This window comes from Callorhinus ursinus, unplaced genomic scaffold, assembly GCF_003265705.2.
Source record: "Callorhinus ursinus isolate GAN/ISIS: 27379988/994484 unplaced genomic scaffold, GSC_fseal_2.0 scaffold24, whole genome shotgun sequence".
Classification (NCBI taxonomy): domain Eukaryota; kingdom Metazoa; phylum Chordata; class Mammalia; order Carnivora; family Otariidae; genus Callorhinus; species Callorhinus ursinus.
This window is the reverse complement of record NW_027397086.1, coordinates 16,365,417-16,383,321: the sequence shown is the minus strand read 5'-3', so window position 1 is coordinate 16,383,321 and position 17,905 is coordinate 16,365,417. Positions and strand designations below refer to the sequence as shown.

Genomic DNA, 17,905 nt, shown 5'->3' with positions numbered 1-17,905 from the left:
GCTGCCATATGGCTCTCTCTCCGGGGCAGCTCGTAAGAGCGAGGCGGTGTGAGCGAGACTAAAGTCACGGTCTTTTGTAACCTAACCTCAGAAATGACATCCCATCACTTTATCACATTCCCTTCATTAGAAGCAAGTCCCTAGGTCCCGCTCAGGCTCAAAGCAAAGGGATGACATCGGGTCTGAGTGTCAGGAGGCCAGGGTCATTGGGAAGCTGCCTATCACAGGCCCTCCTCGCTGTGGGGCTGGGGACAGGTCCCTTCTGATCCTCCGTCTACACGTGTGTTCAGTGGGTGACGACTTCCTGCCTTGGTCACAAGGACCAACGGAGGAAAGGCAGATAAAGTGCCCGGCCTGGCCCCTTGCGCATGCAGCGCCAGGAAATAGTAGGTGCAGTGACAGTTACTCTCTTGTAACCTCAAGAAGGGGGTGGGGTGGGGCGGGCCCATAGGAGCTCGACTCACCCAGAGTGGGATTGGGGTTTGGTTTGAACATTGCTTCAAGGCTCTCGTATCTCCTTGTGTAGAGAACCCCTAACACTCCCGGGACGGACTGTCCACGGGTCACTGGTTGGGGCCGGTGTGGCCTAGTCCCATGTTGGCTTCTAAGGCAGATGAGCTGGCCCCCCAAAAAATCCCCAGCCCAAGAGTCCAAAGTCCTGGTAACTGCCTGTGTCTTTCCATCCCCCACAGACAATTTCAGGTACACGTGTGACATCTGTGGGAAAAAGTATAAGTACTACAGCTGTTTCCAGGAGCACCGGGACCTGCACGCTGTGGATGGTGAGTCGGGCCCCTCGCTCTGTGAAGAGGAGCGCCCCCACCCCCACCCCTGGCACCCGGGCTGCTCATCTGGCTCCCCTCTCCAACCCCCAATTGTCCCCTCTCTCCTCCCACCCAGAGGAAGGGCAGGCAGCAGTCAAGACCATGAGGGGAGTGACCGACCCTTGAGGATTCTGGGAAAGAGAAGGTCCCCGTCATACTCCATATCTTCTTCTGATGAGGGTAGCCCAAGTGAAATTGCCATTTTTGTAGGTCAGAATCCGTCAAATTTCAGCAATTTCATATCGATGCATGCATTTTACAATTTCATACATGCTCTGATGAAATTAAACCAGTTTTTTAAAATGAATGATGATATTTTAGCATCTTAGGTTATAGAGTTAGAAATTAGAACCATAAATTTAGGTAATTTATTTTTAGACTCTCAAGCCTAGAAATAGGGTCTTGGGCCTGGAAAGGATGGAGGGGGCTCCCTCTCCAGCTCTGCACCCCGGCCCATCGCAAGCTGTGACAGCCAGGCCCTGCCTCCCATTGCCACTGGCTTGTCCTTCTTCTCATCACCTCTTTTTCTCCTACCTGGTCTCTTCCTCTTTTTCTCCTGTTCTGGCCACTCGAGGGTGGCTGCAGTGATCCCACAAACAGGATCCAGAAACAGGCCAGGCAGATAGCATCTGCCCTCCTCCGGGTTGGGCCCTAGCCCATGGGGAGGTTGAGGAATGGAGGCACGGGCTGCGTCCTCGTTGGGATGTGCCCTCCTGTGGCCCCTGGTTTTCTGGGGCGTCCACACTGGCCACGGCAGCTCTCCTGGGTCCCAGAGAGGCTGGGAGCATTGGGCAGAGGCAGCTGTGGGCAGGGACTAACAGGGCTCCTGTTTGCTTCTTTCCTTCTGCGGCTGCTGCCTCCCACCCGGGCGCAGTGTTTAGTGTGGAAGGGGCCCCCGAGAATCGGGCAGGTAAGTCCTTGGTGACTGCCCACCTCCCTGTCCCCACCTGGGCTCCCAAGACCTGGTCACCAGGGCGCTAAGGGCTGTGTGTTCTCCCACAGACCCCTTCGACCAAGGTGTTGTGGCCACTGACGAGGTGAAGGAGGAACCCCCGGAACCATTCCAGAAAATCGGGCCAAGTATGCGGGCCTCTCTCTGGGGGTGGGCAGGGTGGGGAGACAGCTGGGGGCCGGCTGAGGGGGGTGGGGTGAGTCTTGCCATTGGAAGGGGGTGACCTCACTCATTCCACAACAGTGCTACTGGCCAGTGATCGCTGGCTTCCTTATACCTCACTTTGCCCACCTGTCAGATGGGCCAGTCTTAGGACTTCAGCTTTTGAGGAGCAGCAGAACAGCCCAGGGTCAAGGTGAGGGCAGTGAGTGTAGCACATGCTTGGTGCCCTGGTGGTCTGTTAGCCGTCCTGAGCCTCGGCTCCTCACCTGTCAATAGGACTACATTTCCCCGAAGGTTTGTTGGGGGATTAAATGAGATCGTGAATGTAAATCACCTATTAGCACAGTGCCTGGTACATAATAGGTGCTCGGAAAATAACCCTTGTTGTCGTCATCCACAAATGAAGGGGGGGTTCATTGGCAAATGAAGCCATCCAAGGGAGGCACTTGGACATTCTGTCCTTGTTCCATGAAACCCCTGAGGGCAGGTGCCACACCTGCTGCCTGCCTGTTCTCAGCACACTTGTGTGGAATGTGGGGCGGACACAGTGGGTGGAGCCGTTGTGGCCCTGCCTTTGGGTACTTGGCACAGGAAGGGGACAGTAGGTCAGTGTGCAGATAGATAGAGCATGCCCTGCAGCACAGGGAGCCATGGGGGCCGGGGAAGCACCTGACCAGCCCTGGGAAGCGGGGAGGCTTCTGCTTTGGGGGCCAGGGTGGGGAATGAGCTCTTGCATCACGGGGTGAAGGCAGGAGAGCAGCTCGTGTTCTAGGGAATTGAAAGGCCAGTCAGTTTCTGAGTTCGGGTCTTAGAGAGCCTTGAATGCCAGAGGAAGGCTTCTAGACTTCCTTCTGAGGGAAATGAGCTAGAGAGTTTCCCAAGTGGGGAAGGGACTTGATCAGATTCACATTTTAGGAAGAACATTTTGGCTGTTTCTAGAAGAATGGATTGGGTGGAGTCGGCCAGTGAGAGGTGTCTGGTCCAGCCCTTCGGGAATTGGCATTCCTCCTCCTCTTGCTTACCACTCATTAAAAAAGACCTTTGTTGACTCTGCCTCATTACAATAAGGATTTCAGGTAGCTTGCCAAAATAAACACGCAAACATTGAATGCATGAGGACATCTTAGGGCAGGAAAAACAGTGAAGCTGGAGGTGCTCCTCACAGGGCGGAGCTTGGCCCTGACCTTCAGAATGTGTTGACTGGGTCATTGCTTTCTTTGAACTCTTAAGCACTTAGGAGACTGGGGTTGGAATGGTAACTGTGAAGCGGTTAGTGCAGTGCTTGTCATGAGTTTACTATGCGGATGTGTCCAGTTTTCTCTCTCTGGAAGAAAATAAGGAAGCCCTCAATGCTAAAACGGGTAAAAGTTAAACTGGCGAAACCCACCTGTGAGTGAGCCCTGTTCTGTGATGGACGATTATAGACAGATACAGGACAGGGACAGTGGGATCTGTGACCTGCCATCTCAGAACTGCCGGTCCGCTGCCCCCGGGTTAGCCCTGCCCTTCCATCTGTAGCATCGTAATTATGAAAATAGAATTGGAATCAGGCCCGGGTTTGAATGCTGACATCACCAATTGACTAGTTACTTAGCCCTTCTTAGTGTCCTTTGACTCATCTGGAAGTTGGGGACGAGAACATCTCTCTGTTCTGTAAGGCCGCTGGCGGATACGTGCAGGAAGGGACTGGCCCAGCCCCTGGCTTGTATTCAGGGCATAACAAATGAGTGATATTGTCAAGAAATGGCCAAGACTAGGAGCTTTAGAGCATCCCATCTATGAAACCCCCGCTCTACACTTCATACCTGCATGATGTCCTACACGCTTTATGATCTCCCTAATCCACGGTTTCCTTAACTCAAGAATGGGCTGATAACAACAAGAAAACTCACTACAGAACCAGATGAAACTTGTTCCGTATATCAGTAACTGAGTTGGACAGACGACCAGTGCTAGGATCTGGGAGGAATTGTCACACATCATACACAGTTGGGAATTGCACTGAGAAAACGGAACTGGGTTTGGCTCCCTGCATGCTCCCAGCTTGACATTTTGAAACTGAGATTGCTAGACTAGTGTGAGCATCTCCTGTTACCGCTCAGGAGCTGCCTCATGAGATAAGAATGCTGCATCTTGGGTTTCAAGCAGGCCGAGGTCACAGAACCCTAAAAATGACAAGCTGTAGAGTAAGAGGAGTCATGAGAGGCACAGAGCCCCACAAAGGAACTTTGGCCACAGGTAGAGCTTTGTGGGTCCCGGAAGGGGAAAACCCCAGAAGCAGCACATGCTGGGAAGTACACCATCCATATCCACATCACCTGAGCAAATTGGGGAGTTAGGTACCTAGGGAGGAGGAAGCTGAGCCATGACAGCAGAAGAATCCTTCTAGAAGGAGACAGTTGGTCACAGGGGACCTGCGTGTCAGCCTGCTCTCCAGCTGCAGATCTGAGAATTACTACCGTGATAGTCGTCTGCCATGATAATTTACTGTCATGATAATGGGGGGCTCAAGAACAGTTCACTCATGTCTACTGAAAACAGTAAGTCTGGATCATCTGTAGTTTACTCGATTTTTATATGTGGCTAAGGATGAGTAACTTGAAAAACTTTTAAATTAAAAGAGAAAAAACCCAAAGTATGAAACTGTAAAAATTCCACCTAACAAGACAGAAATTAGGAGACTCGGAGGAAAAGCATACCTCTAAAAATGACCTACTACAAAATCTAGAAGAAAATTCTGTTTGACAGCCACAACTGAATCTAAGAAAATATGACTTCTCTTAGTCTGCTTGGACTGTCATAACAAACTGCCAGACTGGATGGCTTAAACAGCTTTATTTTCTCACAGTTCTGGAGGCTGGAAGTCCAAGGTCAAAGTGCCAGCCTGATCAGGTTCTGGTGAGAACCTTCTTCCTGACTTGGGGATGGCCACCTTCCGTCTGTGCCCCTCACGTGATGGGAAACTGATGCAAGCAAGCTCCCCGGTGCCTCTTCTTATATAAGGGCACTAATCCAGTCATGAGGCCTTACCCTCATGACCTCATCTCAGCCCAGTTACCTACCACAGGCCCCATGTCCAAACACCATCACATGGGGAGGTGGGGCATCAACAGTTGACTTTGGGGGTGGGGTGGGGGCCACGGTTCAGTCCGTAGCATGACCCCTGTGAGAGAGGAGCCTGAAGTTGTCCAGTGACAGAGCAGCAGGATAAAATGAAGAGGCAGAGAAAGGAGTGAGGTGAAGGACTGCAGAGAAACAGAAAATAGAATTAAAACCTACATTGTGTGTAGTAAAGAGCAGAGTTGATCTGCAGAAGTGGAGTTAATTATGGGGAGGAGAAACCCGAACAGATCAAGAGAACAAGGGGAAAACAAGCTAACTATGGAGCCTGGGGAGCCGGTTCCAGATAATTGTGCCAGTGGGACGGAAGCAATGCTCCAAAGATATAATAGGAGATTTGCTAAAGGCAGACCCATGTATGCTGATTTAAGGGCTCACCGTATGTCAGGGGGTGACAGATGATTGGGCTATAATCTACCTCAGTATAGAGAGACCCATAACTCAGTAGACTTTTGTGACTTTTTAAAACTGTAAATATAAAGGAAAAAACATGCAGGCATCTAGGCGTAAGAAAAGCCAGTTATTAACAGATGAATCCAAGGGGACTTGCCTCAGACTTCTGCACAGTACTCAGTGCCAAAAGATAATGGAATATGTTTTGAAGGGAAACATAGGTTACTTCCTAAGAATTAGATATCTAGACAGATTGTAATTTATGAGTAAAGGGAAAAGTGAGGGCTTGAAAACACACTATTTTCCCTATGTACCCATCTTCAAAAAATTCATAAAAAGCACTCCAGTTGTGAGGAATGAATTCATAGCACAGGAGGACTTGTGGTCAGTGTTAAAACCAGATAAACTAGAAATAAGTTTAAAATGTGAATATGATTACAAAATTGAATGCAAAAGACAAAGATCATTCTACAGTATTAAAAATGATTTGTAAGAACACGAGAAGGAGTAGGTGAAGGATACGGTAGAGTAGATTAAACCAGTCCTTCCCATAGTGTGGGCCCTAGACCAGCAGCAGCACCATTTCCCGGAAGCTTATCAGACAAGTAAATTCTTAGGCTTCACCCCAGAGCCATGGAATCGGAATCTCTGGGGCGGAGCCGGGCAATCTGTGTTGTAACCGCCCTTCTAGATGATTCTTAAACCTGCTAAAGTTTGAGAAGCACGGAGTTAGGCTACCATTCTCCATGGTAATAGACTTGAAAATGTCATTTTCTGCTTAACTGTAACAGACAGATGTATCTTACATGCTGTGTAAGACAGACAAAGGAAAATATTGGAAAATAATGGAATATTGGAGAATAATGGAGAGGCAGAGAAAAGATTTCATGCATCAAACAACAGAAAACGAAGGAAACAAACCAGAAAGGGTAGAACATGAAGAACATAAAGGAATCAAAACACAGAACAAGTAAAACCAAGTCAATTATAGCAATAAAAGCAAATGGCATAATCTCTTTTATTAGAAGACAAAGGTTCTCCAGTTAATTTGAAATAATGGTTTATTAGAGACATACCTTGTAATTCCTCATCTTACACTCTTTCTCGGGGAGCTCCCTCTTGCTTCCTTAACTGATTGAATTCCCTATTGGGATTTTCATAGCACTGTAAATGTCTCCTTTAAGAACACCCATTGTGGTTGCAGTTTTTAAGTTTGTGTGATTATTTGATTTTTCTGTTTCCTTTTCCAGACTGTAAGCTCCTTGAAGGCAGGAACCATGATTGCTTTTGCTCAGCGTTTTGTGGTGGCATTTGCCGAAGTATCTTTTTAATGAATTTTCCCAAGAAAATTTAGGGAAATGTTTTTAGGCACATGCAAACAAGGAGAAAGGCTCTTACAAATGATCAAGAATTAGTAACTAATGTCAGACGAACTAATACAACAGTGTAATTAAATATCTGAGCAGTGGTTCTTCAAGTTTCCTGTGTGTTAGATTTTTCTAGGGGGCCTGTTGAAACACAGATTTCCTGGATCCTGGTCCTAGAACTTTTCTTTCAGCGTGTCTTGGAGAAGTCTTGAGAATTTGCATTTCTGACCGATTGTCAGATGACGCTAATGCTGCTGGTCCAGGGACCACACCTTTTAGAAGCACTGTGCTAGAAAATAATGTCATGTTCTGAAGGCTACAATTAACAGTGATGATTTTGATCTCATGAGCCTTATTTATATGCATCAGACAACATTGCATCTAAATATACAAAATAAATTTGGAAGTACGACACAGTGGAAGGATTGATCACAACATTCAGTCTTTGATAGAACAGGTAGACAAATAGGATCAAATAGGGTTTGAATAATACAAATACAGTTGCTCTAACAACTTTGAAACCTATGAACAGCAAATAGATCTTTTCCAGTGTTAGTGAATCAGTTATAAAAGTTATGAAAAAGTTTTAAGTCCATACTGAGAGAGAAAAACCATACACAGAATTAAAAAAAAATTGAGAAAAAATACTTGTAACATATAAACAAAATTGTTGATGTCCTTATGGAGTTCTTGGCAGTTAAAAAAAGGTAAATATATCTATGGAAACATTGTGAACACAAATGGGAACGTCACAGAAGAAAAACTGCGGTTAAACGTGAAAAATAGTCAGTTTCCTTAGAACGCAGACAATGGAACTTGAAAGCAGCAGTGCAGTGTGGTTCCCCCTATGAGGCAAATCTTTCTGATTGGGATGAAAATTGACCCAACCTTTTGATATGTAGTTGGTGCTATGGTTATCAAAAGCCTTAAAAATGCATACCCTTAATTTATCCTGAGGAAATAACGAGCAACAATTATGCGCAAATCTTTATTTTGCAGCGATATGGAAAATAATGAGCAAATGGGCAAACATTTCTACAGGGACGTGGATCACAGCATTTTTTTTTTTTTTTTTTTTTTGGTAAGGGAAAAATTTTGAAACAATCCACACGTCCCCTGGTGTAGGAGACTGGCTCAGCAGATTTCAGAGTCCAGGGGGAACCATGCAGCCAATAAATGCAGTATGGGTCGATGTTTATTGACTAAGCAAGATGTCCACAAAGTATTGTCGATTGAATACACCAGGTTACAAAGAGGATATGGATCAGGGCTGGCTAATTCAAGGCCCGCCGGAGCCAGACAGATGACGTCAGGGGAGAGAAGCCCGATCCGGAAGAGATGGGAGGGGAGGGGAGGGGTGGGGCCTGGGGCGGATGGCAAGGTTGCACGGTCCCCCCTCCAAGGGGTAGCTGCTACTCTTTGTTTGGGGGTGACAGATGATTGAAATTTCTCTTACTCTTTAAATTTTGTATTTGTATTTATCAGTATTTTATAATTTTCCCCCAGTGAACAATATTACATCAGAAATTTTTAAGAAGAAAGAAGTTAGGCAGTGCCAAAAGAGAGGTAAAGATAAAGTCTGGTGGGACCCAAGAGGAAGATGTGACCCCCTCCTGCTGGGGGGTGGGGGTGCTTGGGGTGGGGAAGGTCTTGGAGATGAGGGGACCCAAGTGTGGCCATTGCAGAAGGCAGGGCTCGCCAAGGGGCTGAGCGAGATCTTGGCACTGGGGGGTCAGCTCAGGTCACCACACATTTCCTGAACGCCAGGGCCTGGGGGTGGAGTGTTGGAGAAACCACGTGTGCCAGGTACTGTTCTAAGCACTTGACATATAAATTTAATCCTCGCAGCAATCCTAGAAGGTGGTCCTATTATTACCCCCGTTTACAGATAGGAAAACTGAGGCACAGAGAGGTTAAGAGATTTGCCCAAGGTCACACAGCTGGACATGGAGGAGCTGGGATTTGAACCCAGGCGGTCTGACTCCAGTGGGCTCCTGATTGTACTTGGTCCCAGGATGAGGGGGAGTCGGAGGGGAGGGAGCATGCTGTCTGCTTCTGGACGGGAGTCAGGCGCCCATTCCCACCCTTTCCTCTCCTTGGACAGAAACTGGCAATTACACCTGTGAATTCTGCGGAAAGCAGTACAAGTACTACACACCCTACCAGGAGCACGTGGCCTTACACGCCCCCATCAGTGAGTACCTTCTCTGGTTGGGGGCTGGGGGAGTCGGGGGAGGGGTGGGCCAGCCCTAGGGCTGAGGCTTTGCCAGGGGAGGGTGAACGCAAAGGTGAGCTTGGCCCCGGGCAATCTCCAGGTGTCCAGGTCTGACCTGGGCCACCTTACTGTGGAAGCTGGAATAGCTGGGAAGGCCCCATCCTTCAGCCAGGAAAGCCTGAGTCGCCATCGGTAGACTCAGGGTGGGCAGCGATCATCCACGTCCTTCAGTGGTTCTGTCCTCACCTCTAAGCACCTCTGAATCATGTGGTTCCTGAGAGCCAGCGCCACGTGATGCAGCTAAGCCACGGCCAGCTAGACAAGACAGCTGCCTCTTTGTCCTTGGTGGTGGAAGGGGTGGAAAGCTAGAAGGGGCACTAAGCCAAGACTCAGAAGCCCTGGGTTTTAATCAGCTGGGTCGCAGGGTTGCGTGACCTTGGGCAGGTCCCATCCTGTCTCTGGCCCTCAATCTCTCCCTTCTCCCTTGGCCTGGAAGAAAAAAGTTCTGAGGGCCCCTCCTGTGGGACATCCCAGCCTTCCATTCTCCTGAAACTACTGATTTCACAGCTTCCCTCCTGTGTGTCAGAGGGGGCTCCATCCTTAGATCCCCAGGTATGTGGGCAAGGAGGGTATGAGAGATTTAGGCTAGATCAAACAGAGGATTGGTTTGCCGAGGCTGAAACAGCCCCTCTAGTGGCCTTCGGATCTGGAGATTTGTACGCCAAGGGGTTCTGTGTGGAATTAGGGGCTGGACTTGACCACTTCAGGTCGTACCCAGGGCTCGGGCTTGAGGACCCTGGGTCTGATGAGAGTATTTAGAACCTACACTGACTGCAGAAGTCCTTACAAATGGAGTCGTATAATGCTCTTTTTGTATCTGGCTGCTTTCACTTGGCAAAATGTCTTTAAGGACTCATACATGTAGTATATATCAGTTCATTCTTTTTGACTGCTGAGCAGTATTCCATTTTATGAAAATACCACATTTGGTTTAGCCTTTTGTTGTTCATTTCGGTTGTTTCCTGTTTTAGGCTCTTACGAATGAAGCTGCTATGAAAGTGTTTGTAGGAGGCTTGTTGAGGGCATATGTATTTCTCTCAGATAAACACCAGGGAGTAAAATTGCTAGGTCATAGGGGAGAGTGTTTAACTTTGTAAGAACTTACAAACCATTTTCCAAAATGGCTGTAGCATCTTGCACTCCCTCTAGCCACGTAGGGGAGTTCTGCTTGCTCCCCATTCTTGCCAACATTTGGAGGTGATGGGCTCTTTAATTCTAGCTATTCCCGTGAGTGTGTAGTGGTCATTGTGGTGTTAATTTGTATTTTCTTGATGACCAATGACATTGAGCACTTTTTCATCTGCATATGGGCCATTTGTATACTTTACTCTGCAGATTGTCTAAAGTCTTTAGCCCATTTTGTGGTTGGGGTGTTGGTCTTTGTATTATTAAGTTGTAAGAGCTCTCTCTCTATATTCTAGATCCAGGTCTTATATACTGTGAATATTTGCTCCCTGTCTTCAGCATGCCGTCTGATTTTCATACAGTATCTTTTGATAAATGGTTTTTATTTTGACAAAGTCTAATTTATCACTTTTTTTCGATGGTTAGTACTGTCTGGGTCCTACCCAGAATATCTTAGCTACCTCAAGATTGTGAAGATACTCTCCTTAATTATCTTTTAGAAGCTTTATAATTTTAGGGGCACCTGGGTGGCTCATTCGTTAAGCATCTGCCTTTGGCTCAGGTCATGATCCCAGGGTGCTGGGATCGAGCCCCGCGCGGGGCTCTCTGCTCAGCCTGCTTCTCCCTCTCCCACTCCCCCTGCTTGTGTTCCCTGTCTTGCTGTGTCTCTCTCTGTCAAATAAATAAATAAAATCTTAAGAAAAAAACAAAAAAAGAAGCTTTATAATTTTAGCCTTTGGATTTAGGTCTGTGATCTTTTCAAGTTAACTTCATGAATGGTGAGAGGTAGGAGTTGAGATTCATTTTTTCCCATACGGAGATTCTGGTTGTTCCATCATTTGTTAAGAGTTGTCCTTTCCCCATTGCATTGCATTGCATTGCATTGCAACCTTTGTTGAAAATCAGTTGCATGCGTAAGTATATATGAGTTTATTTCTGTTTTGTCATTCTGTTTGTCTATGTTTATGCCAATATGGTCTTATTTACTGGAGTTTTATAGTAAATCTTAAATTCAGGTACTCTTGGTTTTTCAACTTTGTCCTTTTAATAGGATATTTGTCAATTTTAGAAACTTTGCTCTCCCATTTAAATGTGAGGGGAATTTCTAATTTCCAGTTTCTAAAAAAAATCCAACTGGGGTTCTGTTTAGGATTACCCTGAATCTATAGACCAGTTTAGAGAGAATAGACATAATAATACTGGGTATTCCAATCCATGAATATGGTATATCTCTCCAAGTAAGGTCTTTTTTTCTCAGCAATAGTTTATATTTTTCAGAGTAGAAGTCTTACATATATTTCATGAAATTATCTGAGTACTTTGTTTTTTGCTACTATGATTTTTAGTTGTCCGATTACTTGTTGCTATTACATAAAAACACAATTTTTGTGTATTGATTTTTGTGTCCTGAAATTTTGCTACGTTCACTAATAGTGAACTAGTCCTAATAGCTTTTTTGTCAGTTTCTTAGGATTTTCCTTGTACATACTGATTTCATCTACCAATAAAGATAACTCTACTTCTTTCTTGCTAGTCTGTATTCTTCTTCTTATTTTTTTCATCTCACTATACTAGGACCCTCCAGTACATTGTTGAATAGAATTATTGAGTATTTCTGCCGTTTTCCTTTTTTTTTTTTTTAAAGATTTTATTTATTTATTTGAGAGAGAGAGAGAATGAGAGATAGAGAGCACGAGAGGGAAGAAGGTCAGAGGGAGAAGCAGACTCCCTGCTGAGCAGGGAGCCCGATGTGGGACTCGATCCCGGGACTCCAGGATCATGACCTGAGCCGAAGGCAGTCGCTTAACCAACTGAGCCACCCAGGCGCCCTCTGCCGTTTTCCTAATCATAGGGTTCAGTTTTTCACCATGAACAGTGATCATTTTCATCAGTTAGTATTATATTTGCTGAAGTAGGTTTTTATAAATGCCCTTTATCAGTTGAGGAGGTTACCTTTTATTTCTAGTTTACTGAAGTTTTCTGTCATAAATCACTGTTTTATCTTTTTTCTTCCATCTATTGAGATGATTCTAGGATTCTTTTATTCTGGTAATATGGTATATTACATGGATTGATTTGTTGTCTTTTTTTTTTTTTTTTAAGATTTTATTTATTTATTTGACAGAGCACAACCAGGGGGAGCAGCAGGCAAAGGCTGAGGGAGAATCAGGCTCCCTGCCAAGCAAGGGAGGACCCTGGGATCATGACCTGAGCCAAAGGCAGACGCTTAACCGACTCAGCCACCCAGGCGCCCTTTTTGTCATTGTTCTTAAATAAATCACCATGCCTGTACTTTATTAAAACACATTAAAACTATCAGAGAGTCCCAACTATGCAATGAACTGAAGAAACTTACAATGTTAGGATGTTTCCTCTTTGCCTAGTGAGTGACTTCCTCTATGAAACTTCTTTTTCTTGGAAAGGTATGTAAATTACTTTAAGACCTAGGGTAGTTTGGAGAGTTATTTGCTTTCAAGGACATACTTTCTGATCATTTCTATCTAAAATTCCCCAGGATTTTACCTGGTTTTTAGATTTTATTTATTTATTTGACACAGAGAGAGAGAGAGACAGCAAGAGAGGGAACACCAGCAGGGGGAGTGGGAGAGGGAGAAGCAGGCTTCCCGCCAAGCAGGGAGCCCGATGTGGGGCTCGATCCCAGGACCCTGGGATCATGACCTGAGCCGAAGGCAGATGCTTAACGACTGAGCCACCCAGGCGCCCCTTTACATAGTTTTTAATATCACTCCCAAAACTGACTTCTTAAGGTTAGGGAACTACAATCCTAGAACTAGCCGTGCCCCATGAATATCAGTGGTTTGTTGATGATGATCATAATCAAGAAGATAAATATTTCTGGTGAGGTTTTTTTTTTTAAACAGTATTGAGGCATCCTGTAGTACAATAAAGTGCCTGTTATTTAAATTGTACAGTTTGGTTAAGTTTTGACCTATGTATGCACTCATGAAATCATCACTGCAATTAAGATATCAAACACATCCATCACTCTGAAGTTTTTTTGTGTTCTTTTATAATCCTTTACTCACCACTTGCCCCTCCCCAGGCAAACACTGATGTGCTTTCTGTTACTGTATATAAGTTTACATGTTCTAGAATATTGCATATATAGCATCTTACAGCATATACCCTTTTTGTGTGTTTGTGGGGGTCTGGCTTCTTTTACTCACCATGATTGTTTTAAGATTCATCCATGGTTGCATGTATCAGTAGTTATTCCCTTTAATTGATGAGTATTTCATTGTTTAGATACACATACCACAGTTTGCTTTATTCACTTGCGGACGGACATTTGGGTTGTTTCTAGTTCGGGGCTAATACAAATAAAGTTGCTCTGAACATTTGTGTACTTGTATGGGCAGTTGGTTTCATTAATCTTGAGTAAACACCTAGGAGTGGAATAGCTGGATCATACGATAGGTGTACGTTTAACTTTTAAAGAAACAACTAAACTGTTTTTCAGAGGGGTTATGCCATTTTGCATTCCAACCAGTAGCATACTTTTCTTTTTTGTAATGTAAGTTGGGTATCAGGGTAAAACTGGCCTCTTAGAAATGAGTTGGGAGGAGTATTCCCTGAGTGTAGTGTCAATTAGGTGAAGTTGGTTAATAATGGTGTTCAAATCTCTATACCTTTTCAGGCTTTTAAAAAAAAAAAGTGCTTGTTCTATCAAGTACTAGGAGGCAGGCATTAAAATCTACAACTCTAATTGTGGATATGCCTTTTCTCCCTTTAGTTCTGTCAGTTTTTGCTTCGTGTACTTTGAAACTTTGCTTTTAGGTGCACACACTTAGGATCATTAGGTCTTGATGACCCTTTTAAAATTGTTCGATACTTTTATCTTTTCATTTCTTAATTTCTTTATTTAACAGGTAATAACTGTGGTCCTGAAATTTACTTTACCTGGTATCAATAGAGCTGCTACAGCTTTCTTAGGATTAGTATTTGCATGGTATATTTCTTTTAATCTTTCTGTGTCTTTCTATTTGAAGTGTGTGCATGTAGTTGGTTCTCTTTTCTCTAGTCTGGTAATCCCTGCCTTTTAAATGAAGTGTTTCATCCATTTACATTTAGTATTATTTATTGATACGGTTGAATTTTTTATTTCATATTTTTTGTATTTTGTATATTTTGTCTTGTTTTTCCTGTTTGGCCCATCTCATTCATTTTTTCTTCTTTTCTTGCCTTCTTTAATATTGAGAACTTAAAAAAAAATTTCCTTCGTTAGTTTTCTAGCTAATATCTCTTTTTCTTTAGTAGTTACTTTGTGGTTTATAATGTATATCTTTTATGTATTACGATCTACCACAAATTTAATTCATAATGTCACTAAGAACCTTATAACAGTGCACCTCCATTTTCTACTTTCCTGTCCTTTGTGCTACTCTTATCATGTCTGTGCGTACCTAAGTTATAAACCCAACAATTATTCTTTTTGCTTTAAACAGTCAGTTATTTGTTAACTAAGAAATGAGAAAAATGCCTTTTTATTTTCTAACATATTTACCACTTCCTGTACTTTTATTTCCTTTGTATGAATCTGCATTCCATCTATTATCATTTTCTCTCATTCCTTGAAGAACTTCCTTTAACACTTACTTATATTGTAGTTCTGTTGGTGAAAGAATCTCTGAACTGAAGATGTCTTTATTTCACCTGTCCTTTTGATGGATATTTTCTCTGGATATTAAATTCTAAGTTGAGAAATTTTTCTTTCAGCATTTTAAAAATGTCATTCTTTTATCTTCTGGTTTATGTTGTTTCTGATGAGAAGTCAGAGATTATTCTGATTGTTCTTCTTTATTCAATGTGTCTTTTTTGTCTGGGTGATTTTAAATATATCTCTGTGTTACTGTTTTTTTAGCAGTTTGATTTTGGTGTATAGTTTTCTTTGTGTTTATTCTGTTTGGGGTTCATTGAGTTTCTTGGTTCAGTGGGTTTATATTTTTCATCAGATTTGGAAAATTTCAGCCAGTATTTCTGCAAATATTCTTATTACCCAATCTTTCTTCTGTTGAGACTTTACATATGTGTTAAACCATTTGGTGATGAAGCTCCATTTAGTTTATCAGCCCTGTTTTCCCTTTGAGCTTCAATTTGGATAGTTTCTGGTACCGCGTCTTTAAGTTTGCTGTTCTTTTCTTCTCTAGTATGCAATCTGTTTTATTAGAAAAATCCATCAAGTGAATTTTTCTTTTCAGCTACCCTATTTTTCATCTCTGTAATTTCCATTTGGTTCCCTTTTATAGCATTTCTTTTTTCATTGTGTTCATATTATCCTTTACATCTTTGAGCATATCTGTGAAAGCTGGTTTTTTTTTTTTTTTTAAAGATTTTATTCATTTATTTGACAGAGAGAGAGACAGCGAGAGCAGGAACACAAGCAGGGGGAGTGGGAGAGGGAGAAGCAGGCTTCCCGCAGAGCAGGGAGCCCGATGTGGGACTCGATCCCAGGACCCTGGGATCATGACCTGAGCCGAAGGCAGACGCTTAACGACTGAGCCACCCAGGCGCCCTCTGTGAAAGCTGTTTTAAGGTCCTTGTCAGCAGATTCCGTCATCCCTGTCATTTCTGTATGTTACTGTTGACTGATATTTTTCTCTTGATTATTAGTCACATTTTCTTGCTTCACCTCACAAGTAATTTTTTTATTCTGTGCTGCACATTGCAGTGTTTTGTTGAGCATCTGAATTTTATCTTCCTTTGAAAAGTGTTGGATTTTGTTATGGCAGGCAGTTACTTTACTTACAGATCGGCTTCATACCTCAAAGGTTTGTTTTTAAACTGTTAGGGTGGGTCTCCAGTTGTTCTTATTCTGGCGTTAGAGTAATCCTTCTAAGGCCTGGCCTTTCTGGGTCCCAAACTAAACGCTCGAGGTGTTCAACGAGGTCTGTCTTCTGTGGCAGATGGGAACTCAGACATCTCATCTTGTGAGACTTCTCGGCTCGCAGCCCCCAGCAGCGGTTACCTGCCAGACTTTTCAGAGGTTCCTTTTGTACAATCAGTTTGGCATCCAGCCATATACTTTAAGGGGGTCCCTCTGCACATTTCTGGAGTTCTGTTTTTTTTTTTTTTCCTTCAAAATTCCCCTCTCTTCGTTATTCTGCCCTGCCAATTCTAACCACCTCAGAAGCCTTGAACTCTGACCATTGTCTCCTCCATTCAGCCAGACTGCAGTGCCGCCTTTGGGTTCCACCCCCCGTGCCGTGGTCCAGAAGGTGTCCAGGCAGAGACTGGAGTGATCTCACATCAGGTCTTCCCTTGTGAATCACAGCCCTGCGCTGCCTCCTGTTCAAAGTCTGAAAACTGTTGTTTCGTGTATTTTGTCCAGCTTCACAGTTGAATCTGGGGGAGGGCTTACTCCTACACCGGGGACTCCATGATGGCCAGAGGAGTAAGGTCTCCAGTTCTCTTCCTACGATGAAATTCCACGAGGAGGCATTCCCAAATGAGACTCCTTGCGCCACAGCTCCCGCGCATTCCCACCCCCAGCCTTTGCGCACGCTCTTCCCATTTGCCTCGAATGCATCTTCACCGTCCTCCGCCTAGTGAAGGTTTCAGGGAGCCCCCCCGGTCTCTGTACGCTCTCGGTAACCCCATGGTTACTTTTCTCAAATCCTTACATTCTCTGAATATTTTTTTTGCTCTTGTTGAATATTCAGCTTTACAGACAGGAGAGACCTCAGTACTCTTCTTATTTTAAAGTATCTCTTAGATGTAAACATCTCATGTGTGTTCTTTATAAGGGCAGTCAGCCAGTCAGTCTGAAGCTCGCTCTTCTTTTCCTGGCGAGAACTTGGGTAGGAATTCCAGCCTGATAACATTACATGTGAGAAGGTACACAGATGGAGCAGACTGTTGAGTCTGGGAAGTTCATCCTGCTCCGTCCCTATCTGCTCTGTGACCCTGGAGTGGTTCCTGTACCTCTCTGAGCTCTGAGTACCCCTCTGCCTTACATAGACCTCTGGGGCTGATGGGAGGGTGACACAGGAGATAGCTTCTCATGTCTCCTCTCCGACATCCTGTCTTTGATGTGTGCTCTGCTTAAGTGGTTCTGAGTTTTGCTTCTCTGGCCATTCACGCGTTGATTCTCTGATTCCACAACACCTCTTGAGCACTTCTGTGTGTCAGGGAATGTGCCAGGTCCTGAGTGCGTGATTGGGCCTAGCTGGCAGAGTCTGCCCTCACAGAGCATTCAGGCTATTGGGGAAAAGAGATCCCAATCAAAAGATAACACCGTGTATCAGTATGGGTGGTGATCAGTTCTTGGAAGGGGCGAGGGGAGGGGACGGAAAGACTGGAAGACACATGACCAGGTGAGGTGTCGGGGAGGGGTACCAGAGGAAGCGATGCTTAAGTGGAGGTGTGTCGGACCAGCACGAGTTACCCAGGCAAAAGCTGGAGGGAAGATCGTTCCAGCAGAAGAAATAACATGTGCAAAGGCCAGGCCACAAGGCTTGGAAGAGAGAGAGGGTATTAGAGAATGGGAAAGGCCAAAGACGAGCCAGTCCCAGGCCAGGTTCCTAAAGATTTCTTACATCATGTGCTTCCTGGGTGTCCCTGAGCTCCCTGCCACAGGGGAGGAGGGGGCCGGGATTTTGACATCAGGAATTGTAGACCTTGGGAAGAACTGATCCGGAGGGTCTTCTAGAAACCATCCTTCAGGGCA

General features: G+C 44.5%; 1 protein-coding gene across 5 annotated transcripts in view; it reads left to right on the top strand.

The window, feature by feature from the left end:
- Positions 1-17,905, top strand: part of ZNF618 (zinc finger protein 618) — a 177,777-nt gene that overhangs the window by 133,847 nt on the left and 26,025 nt on the right. For 3 of the 5 annotated variants that reach the window (XM_025888298.2, XM_025888297.2, XM_025888294.2), the window contains 4 exons: positions 693-782; positions 1,699-1,734; positions 1,827-1,904; positions 8,923-9,012. In XM_025888298.2, the coding sequence (XP_025744083.1) occupies positions 693-782; positions 1,699-1,734; positions 1,827-1,904; positions 8,923-9,012 (294 nt within the window). Of the gene's footprint in view, positions 1-692; positions 783-1,698; positions 1,735-1,826; positions 1,905-8,324; positions 8,385-8,922; positions 9,013-17,905 lie in introns of all 5 variants that reach the window. The other 2 variants (XM_025888303.2, XM_025888293.2) reach the window with 1 other exon arrangement.